The 13,370-nt window shown below is 43.3% G+C and overlaps 1 protein-coding gene across 1 annotated transcript in view; it reads left to right on the forward strand.

Annotated features, from left to right (window-relative positions):
* The window catches only part of LOC107227320 (matrix metalloproteinase-2), a 161,183-nt gene that overhangs the window by 133,590 nt on the left and 14,223 nt on the right, over nucleotides 1–13,370 (forward strand). The window contains exon 8 of the mRNA XM_015668429.2: nucleotides 9,622–9,780. Coding sequence (XP_015523915.2) covers nucleotides 9,622–9,780 — 159 coding nt within the window. The remainder of the gene's footprint in view (nucleotides 1–9,621; nucleotides 9,781–13,370) is intronic.

Here is a 13,370-nt window from a genome sequence, read left to right on the forward strand (position 1 = left end):
CGGTATTTCGTGCCTGCACCTGGGACCGAGTGCCTTGGGATATCTTTGGGGCTGCGGCGTGATAAATTCTGGATTACACTATTACGTCGGTGTCGGTGGACAAAGACGAAACTGCACGGAGACGGGAGTCCTGGTCCCTCATGACCGACGTATCCGCTTTCCAAAATTCGGGACATGCGACGGTGAAAGAGCTCGCCTTTCGAGGCGGAAACATCCTACCGACGCTGCAAATTTCTCCGTCTGCAAATATTTGTTCACTGAGTTTATTATACCCACCGGAGGAATAAGATGGGGAATAAAATTTGCCGATCATCCTCTCTATTTTATCATTGAAAGAAAATTCTTAATTCTCCTCAATTCTTCGAATGAAAATCTTGCAAGGAGAAGCTCCGCGGTACAGAGAATAAAAGAAGAAGGAAAAAAAAAGAAAAAAAACAACAATTCTACTCTCGTAATACTCGTAATGGCTTACAGTGTGCGTGTGACGCGTAGAGAGGCGGAGAAAATAATAGGTACCTGTTATCCTGCGAAAATTGCTTTCTTTTATCACTCTGAAGAAACTTACTCTCCAACCGTACATCGGATGTAATATAGCACCGAATGAACAACCTGTCCTAGGTGTTAATGAAATACGTCATTATATGTATAATAACTTTGGCAAACTCTCTTCTTTCCCAGCTTCGTTATCGTTTAATCTTGCCGTCGCCTAATACCTACTGTTCCGATTTTAAATCAGCCGGTCCTTCGGTCGTGGGTACGCTAATTTATTCAGTACTGTAATTAATTTTTATTCCAATTCCCTGGTGGTGATAAAATAAAAAGTAAAAATTAAACGGCTGCTGCTTGTGCCTTTTTCTTTTCCTTTTCCGTTTTTTCTCTCTTTTTTTTTTCTTTTTTTTTTCTTCTTTCATCCGATGTAGAAACTTTATCCGGGCTTAATCTGGAATATTTTTTACCGGATAAAATATCAGCCTCAAAGCCGTTTTCTTTTCTTTTTAGTTTCATTTTTTTACCGTAAGCTCGTTAAAACGGCATATAGAATGATTGGACAAATTCCTCGTATCGTAAAACGTCGAACCTGTAATTTTCTTTTCCACTTTTTTTGTAGATCGTTTTTTTTTTTTTTATTTCAGTTTCAAAGGAGACAGACATATAGCGCATATTTTTTACGCGGCACGCTATCCGAAGAAGAAATTGTATGAATAAAAGAAAAAAAAAGCAATTATTTCTATACAAGAAATGCATCCCTTTGATTCTTTGATATTACTATCGGTGTATCGATATTAGGAAAAAGAAAACAAAAAAAAAATCTTCATTTTACGCTGATTGTATTTTTCATTTCTGTATACGTATCGTCGCATATTTTATACATACTCGCTCGTAAACTTTTAACGCAGTGAATTTATTTTAAAATGGCCAACGAAATATCGTGAATCTTTCATGCCGGCGAGTTTTCGAACTTTTCGCGATGGGGTTTGTTTGCTGTTGGATAATTTGCTTTCCGACGGAAGGTATACAATAAGTCGTGGCCCGGGTATCGAGAATGCTGGTAATGAATCTGGCAGAGAAGCGGTGGCAGGACCGGAGTATCCATGACCCGGTTGGCGCACCGTCAAAGAGAAATAATACCGGAAATTGAAGTTTTCGAGCCCAATAACGGGGCCCCCGGCCTCTTTTTATTCGCAATATTGTTTGACCATGGTCCAAATGCGAGTCAGCGCGTTTCAGTTGCAGATTCTGGTAATGTTTCTTTGTTGTTTGCGTTTTTTTTTTTTTTTTGTTTTTTTTTTCGAACAAGTTCGAAATTTTCGTTCTAATTGAACTAAAAATTCTTCCGAATCACGCAATCCTTAGCTGATGTTTCAAGATTTTTAAATCATTTGAACGATCTGTAAAAACTTGTCACCCGTTTTAGTGCGTGCCTTTACGGAATTTTACCTAAAATAATCTCCTGGTTAAATAATTTCGAAGCATTTCGAACATAAGGTACAAAACGTTCCGATATTACTTGATATCAGGATTGTGCTTGAAGTTTTTTTTTTTTTTCATAACACCAAAATTACAGAGCCGACTATGCTTGAGCATAAAATAAAAGAAGAGAAGAAAAACACGCGTGTATGCGCATTAACCTAATTTGAAACAGTTTAGAGTGTGTGTGTGTGTATATATATATATATCGATACCCTTAACGCCTTCGGCTTTGGAGGTCCATAGGGAGAAAGTAATCGATGGCACGCGACGGTTTCGGTGGCTTGGCAAGGCTGGGGCCAGCTGGTCAAAAAATAGGAATAGAGGAGGGTTTTTTTTTCCAACGTCGACGTCAAACTCGCGAGGAGAAACGACGAGGTCGAATACGTAGCCGCGGGAATCGGGGGGGGGATATTTTCGCACACCCACTGCATTTTTATATACATATATATCTATATGTACGTATGTATGGGAGGTAATAAAACGGCATTCCCGAGGAGGGAAGGACGAGGGAACGTCGTGACGTCAAACACGCTCTCCGTCACAACGGAGCCAAGTTTTACGCATCCGACAACAACTCTGCGTAGGGATCTGAGGACGTCGGAGAGGTGGCGTCGTTCTCGTCTTGCGATATCGATTGCCCTTATGATCCTCCTTTTTTTTTATTTCACTCCCGACCGCGATTGACCCTTCGAACTGCTCCGGGGGAAGGCCTCATTCCGATTTTAAATCGCCTTATTTTTTTTCATCCTCCATGTAGTTCTCGTCGCCAGACTTCTCGGAGTTAAACTCAATCCAACCAATCGGACATGAATTAAAAAGAAGTCAATCGTTTTGAGAGACTTACCAATCTCTTTATAAGGGGGGAGGGGGGGGGGCTGACTTTGTATTGATTCAAAGTCTGCAACTCGTCTGAAAGTATTGAAAGAGAATAAACGAAACGGGTTTTGAATTATGGTTAAACAGTCATATCGATATCACTTTTAATGTTCTTCTTTTATAACATGTCTATATCAATATTATTTTTCATGTATCGAAAAAGTTTTTTTTTTTAAATTCATCCGCCTTCTAAAGTTTACCCCAATAACTGCCATATATTTATTGTAATATCCATAGAAATGAGAACTGAAAACTTTGGCGGTAAATTTACAGCCGGAACTGTGTGAGCTTTAGGTCATGCGAATGGGGAACGATTACTTTCTTTCTTTTTTTTTTTCGTTTCACAAACGCGAGTAACTCCATTCCAAAACCCCCGAGAAGTTTTTGGGTCCGGATTCATTGTCGAATTTTCACGAAGGGCGAGGACGTGCACCGTACGAAATATTGCCGGGTAGTCAATTTTCGGATTAAAAATAAGTGTTCGCTCGACGAAGAGTCGCATTTAATTTTTTTTTTTTTTTCACACTTACAACGATATTTCAACCCAGATTTTTTTTTTGTTTTATTGAAATTTTGATTCGACGAGGTGCCCGAATCGAAGAATAAACGAAATAATTTTAATACCGAACAACGATCAACTATTCCGACAATTTGCGGATCTTCGGGGCATCAAGTTACGGTAGCTAATGTGGCAAAATGAAAAAAGAAAAACTAAACGATCCGAGTTTTACGCGGTTAAAAAAACGGACATCGTTATAGGTGCACGTGTGTATAATACGTTTATGTGTAGGGCGTCACTGGTAACGTAATTTCTAAATTAACTCCCACGGCGAGTTTTGAATCGCGGCCAACAAACTCTTGTCCGACACCAACCGCTGACCATGGCTATTCCCGATTAAACACTCGACGCGATTCGGTAGACGCTTCTCATCGCCGTTACGTTACGGAAAAGTTTGCTTCCTCTCGGAAAGGGTTGGTCATTGGTCGTTTAACCGTGGGACCGAGTTCCATCGCGTTATTGACACGTATCTTTAAAAAACAGTTTCTTCGCGGATGTGACGTGTAACAATCATCGTGATCGTGACTCGGTGAAAGGAAGAAAATGCGACAACGTCAAAAGATCGATACGAAGCAGCGTTATTTGCTGCGTTATTGAACGAAGCTCCACGCTGTTCACCAGTAACGACAAAACGGTTCAATTAACCACCTCGCGAGAGTAATTTTGTATCGATTCCAACAGCACCGAGTCTCCCAGAGAATGGCGGAGTCGATGTGTGCAGGAATTCTCGCTGATGGGTGAAAAAAGGAAATTCTCTACCCCGCGCAGAGGGGGAAGAAGTTGAATCGCTTGGTTTGAACAATTGAGAAACTTTCTCTCTCCCTCTCTCTCTCTCTCTCTTCAGTCTTCCACGCATTTGCCACGAGGAACGGAATTGTGATTACGGTGATACGGCTGAGCGCTTAAAGTGGTAAATGCCATTCTAGATCAAGTTTCACGCGGAGTTTCCGCCGCTGCACCTTGAACAATCGTTCAACGACTACCGTTGAGACTGCAGACAAGGATTCGCCTCAAATGAACTCGGATCTTTTGCTCTGAATAACCCATTTCCAACATCCCTTACCCCTCAAGTGTCTCGAGCAGGTACGCTCTAACGATTGTACAGAAACAAACTGTACCAGCTATACAACCCTCGGCGCGTTTATACTACACCCCGTAAGATTCACGATGCACCTAATTACCTCCCTGCTATGGCTCCTGGGCTCGGCGTACCTCGCTTTCGGTGGGTATATACACGTACCTATACACCTTGGTACATAGCTACTCACTCTCTTTCACGTTCCCGGTAAATTAACCGTTCCAGAGACGGTTCTCTTTCCTGATTCCTTCCTACAAGCAATTCAGAAAGGGTTGCGGTGCAGTTGATAATTGTAAAATGACGAGACCTCGAGACCGTCATTCGTGCGTACGTGAACCGCTTGCCACTTCCGCAAACCCTGGCTGGCCTGACAATTAGAGAAATTTCATTTGTTACAGTAACTAAAAAAATTCAGTAAAACAGGTATCGTTAAAAAAACTGTTTCAATATTGTTGGGATTACGATAAACGAGGTACGCGTAACCATTTTGCGCTAACGTCGATCCTTTTTTGGTTATTGCAACGCAAAATCAGTTCGCGAGGTTTACTCTACTTTTTTAGTTAAACAAGGCTTTAACGTCAATTTATTCTTGCAAGAAAATATAGCAACAGTGATCGTAATGAGAATGAATAGCAACGGATACCAGACTTTCCGGTAACGGCTATAAAACTAATTTTTATTTTGTACCTAGAAGTATATTTTTCGATTGTGGTAAGAAATGAAAATAGTCAAGGACCGAGCGGTAACGGGACTAACAAATTTCTCTCAGTGTGGCGTTATCCACACGACTGAGAGCCAAACGACGAAGTTCGCCTTGTCAGTATCGCTAATTTGAAATTGGAAGGAGACGCGAGGTCGTGTTTCACGGTGTTTCCGACGTCATTTCACAGGCAGGAATTACACGAGCCTCGGCGCTACGAGGGGATGACGTAGGCGATATCTGGCTTCGGTATCAACCGCCGGATGGTTTCAGGGGAAGTTGGGTTCATATTTATGCTAATAGAAAACTGGCAGGCTGCTTCCAGGGGAGCTTGGGGGGCGGGAAAGCCAGGCCGCGGAATTCCGAAGGAGAATTATTAACGACGCCAATCGGCATCGGGACTCGTCCGCTCGTCTCGTCTTCTCCCGAAACGACGCCTTCGTGGCCACCCCTAATTTAGGGTGGCTAGCCTCCGCTGTCGTCCACCGTTGATCCTGCCTAATTCCGATCCTCGCCGAGCCGATCGAAATGTGTTATTACCGTTAAGCGTGGCGCTCGAGGGGCGTCCCCGGCTTTACGTGACCCGTGAATAATGCATACCTGCCTGCCGCGGTACACCGAGGCATCATCGACCCGGGGCAATTCCTCGGCTGCAGGAACGGCCAATCGCGATCCTAGACCCTGGACGAAGGCAAACGTCATTCTGCCATCGAAAATATTACACTTGTGTATTCGAAGTGCCATATTACGGACGTATAAACACATCCCGGTCGGAGCCGAGCTTCGCAAACGAGACTCGAACCGGAGAGGAGCTTTTCTTATCCTACCGCTCGGGTATTACGGTAAGGGTGTACGATGTGGATGGGTATTCCTTATTTCTTTATCAAATATAAGACCGTTGAAGAATGATAGTTTCGCCAGACTATTTGAATGTAATATTCCACCGGCCTGGGATAAGGGTACGTTGTTCGAGAGGCTTTGGGAATATAGTATTTGACATTTTTTTTTTTTTTTACTTTCAAAGTTTAACCGTAAAATATTTTTCAAAATGACGGAAAAACGACGCTGTACAAATCTTACCTCTTCATATTAATATTTAGAGGTGCATCGTAGCGATTTTTTACTTCCCATTTAAATAACATGAGAAGTTTTTTGTTTTAGTTTGGAATTTTATAAATCGTTAACGCATTAGTGTACCGACAAGACCGGAACGTGTTATTTTCTTAGGGAATGGAACGCTCCGCAGAAACGGTCTGATATCATCTTACGATAAATCTAATCTTTCAAAAGTTACGTATGGTCAAAAGGTATTTAAGGATTATTTTCGATTTTCTCGAGATGTGCTGCATATTAAATAATTGTCAAGTATATAAAAAATGGGTAAAATATTCTGACATATCGACTGCCGCTATTTATTTTGTAGAATTATTATTACATTTCAAAAAAAAAAAAAAAAAAACGAACTTTTGGAAAAATCTCCAGGACATTTCAAAATCGTTCGTAAAGTGTTTCTTCGCTCAATTAAAAGCATTTTGAGTTAATATTTTCATTTCAAAGTGAAAGGGGGTTAATTGTCCGTATTATTCCTGCCGCGGTTTGAGAATTCACATAAATTATTTAGCATTTCCAAACCGTCAGAGACAAAGCGAAATTCGCTCTCCTGCATCTGTATCGTGGAGAATTCGCGTGTCGTCTTCAATTCACCGAGACATCGGCCTAGGTCGAAACGAGGGCGATATTATGGTCTGAAAGCCAGGGAGGTACGTTGGTCTTCTGGGTCATCCAGATAGCCTAGAATACGAAAATATCTCTTCGAGCGCGGGGTATATCCACAACCGCGTTTTCAGAGGATATAATAAAAATGTCGAGGTTATACACGGAGAGAGCGGCGGCGAGAGCTTGTCGAGAAATTGGTTTTACACGGGGTTTTTCTCCCCCGCCCCCCCTCCCCCCACCCTCCTCCCTCCCTTATTTTTTCTTTTTTTTTTTTCTCTCTTTTGCTTTGTCACCTCTATTTACACCCCTTATCAAACGTCGAAGAGAGCGTTTTTCAATGCGGAAAGCAGCCTGCGTAAGCTCACAAGTCAGGCGCACCCTTCTTGACGCACCCACTTACCAACCACCACTGTGTATACACGCATAAAAGGTGGGTGAACCCCTCCGAGAATACGAGAGGTGGAAAAAAAAAGAGAAAGAGAGAGAAAAAAAAAAAAAAAAAGAAAAAACGAAAACGAAACGAAGAAAAACCAACCGAGAGAGATTCGGAGTTGTAAAAATAAATTCGCGCGCAAGTAATAGGTTCTCTTTGAGAAGATAAACGTATTTGAACAGTGTTCTTTGAAATGCACTTGATCTCTGCTCCGCTCATCCTTGAACCTCTGGGTTTTTAACAGGACTATTGGCGGGGGGGGGGGTCGATAAGCAACACGTCCTAAGTGTGTCGGATTCGTGGTTAATGGAACAACAGAGATTAGCCATGGGGTCCGTTTCAACAGCGTTGCAGAATGAACAGCTCAAAAGATTGATTACACGTGGAACACCTTGACTTGGGGCCCTGCTTCTTCCTTGCGAAAACACTTTCACATTTTCATTGTCAATTCGGTTTGGAAATGCACGTCAATGCAAAATGTGCCCCATGACGTACGTACGTATCTACCGAACTCGGTTCACTTTCCTTCGATGTTTATATCGCGCGAGAGTCGTAAATACGTGGAAACGATTCGAGGCGCAGCTTGTAAGTACGATGCCAAAACGTTCCAATGCGCGAGTCGTCCGCTGTATCCAGGATCAAGAATCGCATTGAAATCCATCCAGTCCTGCAACTTTGTCCAAGTTAATCTGGCTGAGTGCAAGTTCGGCTTGACGCGATGCTTGGAAGGTATTTACTCCGCGCTTGCATAGCCTTCGTTATAGGTATATCGGCGAAGCGCGTTTCGCCTGTAAGCTCGACTTTTGTTGCATCATCGATACACTATCCCGGATTCTTGAGGGTTGATTAGGCGAGTTAAAGTGGATGGATAACTTCCACCTCGGTAGGTCTCGGCTCAATTTGAATTGCAAATTGCAGGTAGTTTGATCGCGATTAGCAAGCTCTATTCCCGCATCCCAGCACCGGGTTGGTAAGGCGACGTATCACCGTGAAAACTACTTTTCCAAACCCCTCGCTCATCGTTGTGTTGCCTACTGTGTTGTTCATTGTGATCTAATGTTGCTCGGCTGCGATTCCCGAGAGGCTCGCGCTGGCCGGGGAACACGAAGGAAATTCTATTCATAACTCCTGGCTGGGTCGGTGCTCGGAATCCTTTCTTGGGATCACCTCGGCACGACGGTGTATTCGAACGGATTGTTACGGAAGCACGTCCAAAGCACGAACGTCGGGCGTTGTTGATGCTGCGGCGAAAGCCCAGTCTCGGAAAACCACAAAGCCACACTCGGATCTCTGCGTTTACACTCGCTTTGTTTGATGTTGCAAGCGGGAGGTTCGGCGCATCGTGATCAGGATCAAAGGATCGCCTACCACTGGAGAGAAAGCGAGGCTCTCGCGACGCGGAGAGAATTGGAAAATCGGACGATGAGAACCTCGTAAGGATCGATGAGCGGAAAATATCTTGGATGGAAACAGTCCGATCAATCGAAGTTCGTTTTCTCATCTCGGTAAGGGTGGAGATCACCCTACGATAAATCAAAGTCACCTTTAATTTTTTACTCGACGAATTTTTCGCTCGGCTAGACGACGATCAGCGGTTGCGTCGATCGGGGTTTCACGGAGATGTAATATAGGTATAATATAACTTGTATCTCCGGAAGGAAAGATCGTCTCGGTTACCTTAGGGGTGAATTCGGGGGGGACTGATCAATATTTAACCCCTGGATATCATCCATCTTCACCCGTTCTCTCCATCACCCTTTGACTAATGACCATCGCACGTCGCGTCTCATTCCATTACGTCATACGAAAACCCCTCGTCGTATCCAACGCCGGTGAATCCTCTTCCGCTGTATGTATTACATCATCTGGTAACCGAGGTTGGAATGGTATAACGGACACCGAAGAGAACGGCGAGGTCGTCGTCTTCAGGGTGCAAAATCCGATTAATTTACACACCGCGGGCGACCTTTCGAGGGTCTTCGCCATGCGCCGTTACCTTAACGGTCCATAAATTTGGTTTTGTACCTGTTAAGGAACTCGTCTCTCCTCTCTCCTCCCCCCTTACTGGGTGAGGGAAAACCGCTCGCCCGTATTTACATACGAATATGTAAAAACGATTTCCCCTCTCTCACCGTTCCGATGTCATGGCCATTTTTGCTGACCTCGTTTCAACGTCGGATTTGAATTTCGCAAAAACACCTCGCCGAGGATCGTTAACACCTTTCGCGATACGATCCCCAATGATTTTTCTCAACTAACCTAAATTCTTCTCTTCGTTCCTCTTTCAGGCACCAGTCTCTACACCGTCGCTGCTCACGAGTTTGGTCATTCCTTGGGCCTCGATCACACCTCGGAACAGGGCGCCCTTATGTATGCCTGGTATCAGGGCTTCAGTCGAAACGACAAACTTCCGGAGGACGACAGGATCGGTATACAGCAGATGTACGGTGAGTACGGGCTTTTTTTTTTTTTTTTTTTTTTCGTCTTTCTTACAATTCTCGGACCTCGACGAGAGATACCTACCCTAATTAACCAACCGACGGAATTTCCCCTCTACATTTCACCGAGCCCAACGCCCGAGACCCTCACTTTTCCAGGTTATATTCCCCTAATTGATCCCGGACCAGAGATTCATTCCTCATTGTCACCGCGCGTCTTTGCAAACTTCATCCGCTATACGACGACCCGCTCTGCGCGTGATACTTGTGATGAAGATGATTTCCTCCCCTAAGATATTTCACCGCAAGTTGTTATAAAAAAATCCGGCGAGTAAACTTTAGGCGAAATTATTATCACAGGGACGACAAGTCGTCGGAGCGGAATAACCGATTCCCTATTTTTCTGTTTAATTAAATATACATCAATTTTTCTATATTGTCTCTTGCAACAGTTTTTTGTTTGGCTTTGTTTTTTTTGTTTTTTTTTTTGTTTTTCTTGCCTTTTATCCCTACCGCTTTTCGCAAACACCAAAATTTTCCCGACGTACTTCTTAGCCCGCGTTGAATCGACAAAAATTCATGCCTCGACGAAAATTAGGGTTAAAAATTTATAAAAACATTTCTCCGGCGAAATCTTGTACGATATTCGAACAAGGCTGTGTAAGGTGAAAGACGGAAGGTTAAATAACAAAAAAAAAAGAAAAAAAAAAAGAAACGAGCAAACAAACAGAAAAAAAGATGATTGAGACTCGTCGGCGACGGGACTTGAATGTCGTCGTATTATCGAAACGCCACCGCCAACGTCGACGACGACGAAGACGACGAAGACGACGAAGACGACGACGAGTACGGTATTGGCTCGGTAAAATATTCCCTTTAATGTCAGCCGTGATTTATGCCCAAACGGAGCTCACAAATTGGGGGAATAGAAATAGGGCCTGCTGGGAAAAGCTCCTTGGTCATTTGTCAATTCATTTATATGTGTCGTTATACCTCCGGGTTTCGTATAATATACCTTATACCATATACTATACACGAATGTTCACCTGCACGAATATTTTCAACAACTTACTTGCGTAATGTATTCTTCAGCCGTGTAACTGTACGCCTGTAATCTGTGTTTCATATTCCCGCACGGTGGAAATTGTATATCAAAGTATTTTGTACCATATCTCACGAGTTTCTCATCAGCTTTTGTTGTTGTTATTATTATTACTACTACTATTATTATTACTACTATAATAGGTGCGCGGAGGTAAATAAGTTCGATCGATAATCCTCGGCGTGCATCAAAGCGGCTCGAATCTAGGTCAGGAATGTCAAATGACCTCGGAATTGAACAATAAATAATTTTTTATTTCCACCCTCCGTCAAACGTTATTTGTTAATATTTTATCTTCGTTTTTTGAAATCAATTTTGCGACAAGGCTTGAATAATTCGTCGTGGCAAGGCACCGGGTTCAATCCACGCATCGTCGGTCGTTCCGACAGTGACGAAGAAATGTTTAACGGTGTCATAGATGCGTGCAGTACCGGGGGTGAAATTCCTCACCGGCTGTGTATCATCTTCATTCAATGATCCGGCGGTCCACTTTCGTTTTACGAGCTTTATATGTGTCCGCGAAACGACATTGCCCGACAAGGGGCGGAGAGGGGAACGGATGAAATACTTTATGCCCGTCGTCGAGAGTGGGGAGGAATCTCTTTACCAAAACTGGGTGGGGTGGTTTCACAGGGTTTTCGAGCCGAGTGATCAATGTCGAGAGTCAAGAGATATTAGAGAGCTGAAAATCCTGACACCACCGGGGGCGAGACGCGTTCCAACTCGTGCCACATTTATTATTCCCCTTTTATTCTCGCGGAGTTTGCGGGGCGAGAAAAAGAGGCCGGGGGTGGATCCGTGGCTGGTTGACTGGCTGCACGATGAACGGATGAATCCGAAAACGGCGTCAAACCGCTTCTCGACTTTTCACCCTCTCTACACCGACACCGAAAATTCTTTCCCGAATTATCTTTGCCTCCGGATTTCGGAGCAACTTTGGCCTGTTTTTTTATTTATTTTTTTTTTCTTTCTTTCTTTTTTTTTTCAAACACACCCCTTTTCACGCAACGAAATTCTCACGAACGGCAGCTGTTGCGGATCGTCGACACGCGCTTTTAACTTGCTCGGTATTCCCCTGGTACAAAACGGATGATGATAATTAAGCACCCTTGAAGTATCTCGTCACCCCCTCGCCAAATTCCTATAATATAATAATTTTGGCGAAACTTTTCTCAAACCCAGGGCCGCCTTGTACGTGTTTTATACGACACGGCGTTTAGGTTGGCCCGGCAGACCCGGCAGGATATTTCTACCCCATTCAACCCAGCGTTCGCTTTGTTTTACTTCCTATTTACGAGCCCCGGTTCCAATGAAATTGCCAAACCGAAATTCACCGGAACACGGACCTGCAGCCGCGGAGCGGCAACTTGTCTTCGTTAAATCCGTCGGACCGAGCTGAGCGAGAATTTAGCCGAATGCTACAGGGCGCTACAAATTCCAACTCACAATCGGGTAAAATGTAATATCAGGGCGTGATTCTCTGCCTCTGGCAACGAGTCGTGTGATTTATATCGCGGATAGATTTTTTTATTTATTTATTTCTTTTTTTTTTTTTTAGTCTTTTATTTTCTTATTTTCTTCACCGCAGACAACGATTCACGATCGCACGTATCAAAAGCGGGGCGGGGCTGGAAGTTCCGAGAGCGCCTAAGTCCGAATTATTTGGTGGCGAAACTTGAAGTAAAGAAATCAAACTTTGAAGAAACAACAGAGTTTCGAGTGGTAGGAAACCCGACGGATCAAAGTTTCGAAACGCGAGATTCCGACAATTGAAGTTACGATTCGGCAAAGTTCTGGAAAGTAAGGTTCCTGTAAAGGAACATTCCGAAAAATAAAGCTTTGATGGAGTAAAATTCCCAAAGTTAAAATATACTCGTACAGAGAATCAAAAATATCAGGATTCCGAATGTAAAAATATGAAAGATCCGAAAGAAAGTAACATCAGAGTGGTGAAATTTTTTCACCAAACCAGAAACTCACAGAACTTCGATGTTTCGGATTTTAAATATCCTCACTTTCGCACTTTCGGAACCTTGACTTGTCAGAGTTACGCCCTTTCGGCACTTTGTCCTTTCGAACCTTTGATGTTTCGCCAAAGTTTGATTTCTTTACTCGCAAGTTTCGCTCGACGAAAAAATTGGGAATTTGTCGCTTTCGGAACTGTTGAAATTTAGAATATCAAACACCGTCCCTCAAAAACTGTCAGCAACGAAACGTACGATTAGTCGTTGGGAATATCTCGTGGAAATTTTACCTCGCGTTGAAGACTTTGGTTTACAATGGAGGAGGCGTGATGGAATATGATTTCTGCGAACTTGACGCCTCCTTTACCTTATATACATGTATATATATATATGTATATGTATACCTACACCGTAAGGGACAAGTTCGAATTGCTACTGCAGACACGAGGCGTGAACAATAAGGTTCGAGACTTGCGATGCCGGATGAAAGGGTCCGCGGAACAAAGTCATTCTAACCCCCATTGGACCTTCGT

Source organism: Neodiprion lecontei, chromosome 5, assembly GCF_021901455.1.
Source record: "Neodiprion lecontei isolate iyNeoLeco1 chromosome 5, iyNeoLeco1.1, whole genome shotgun sequence".
In the NCBI taxonomy this organism is placed as follows: Eukaryota; Metazoa; Arthropoda; class Insecta; order Hymenoptera; family Diprionidae; genus Neodiprion; species Neodiprion lecontei.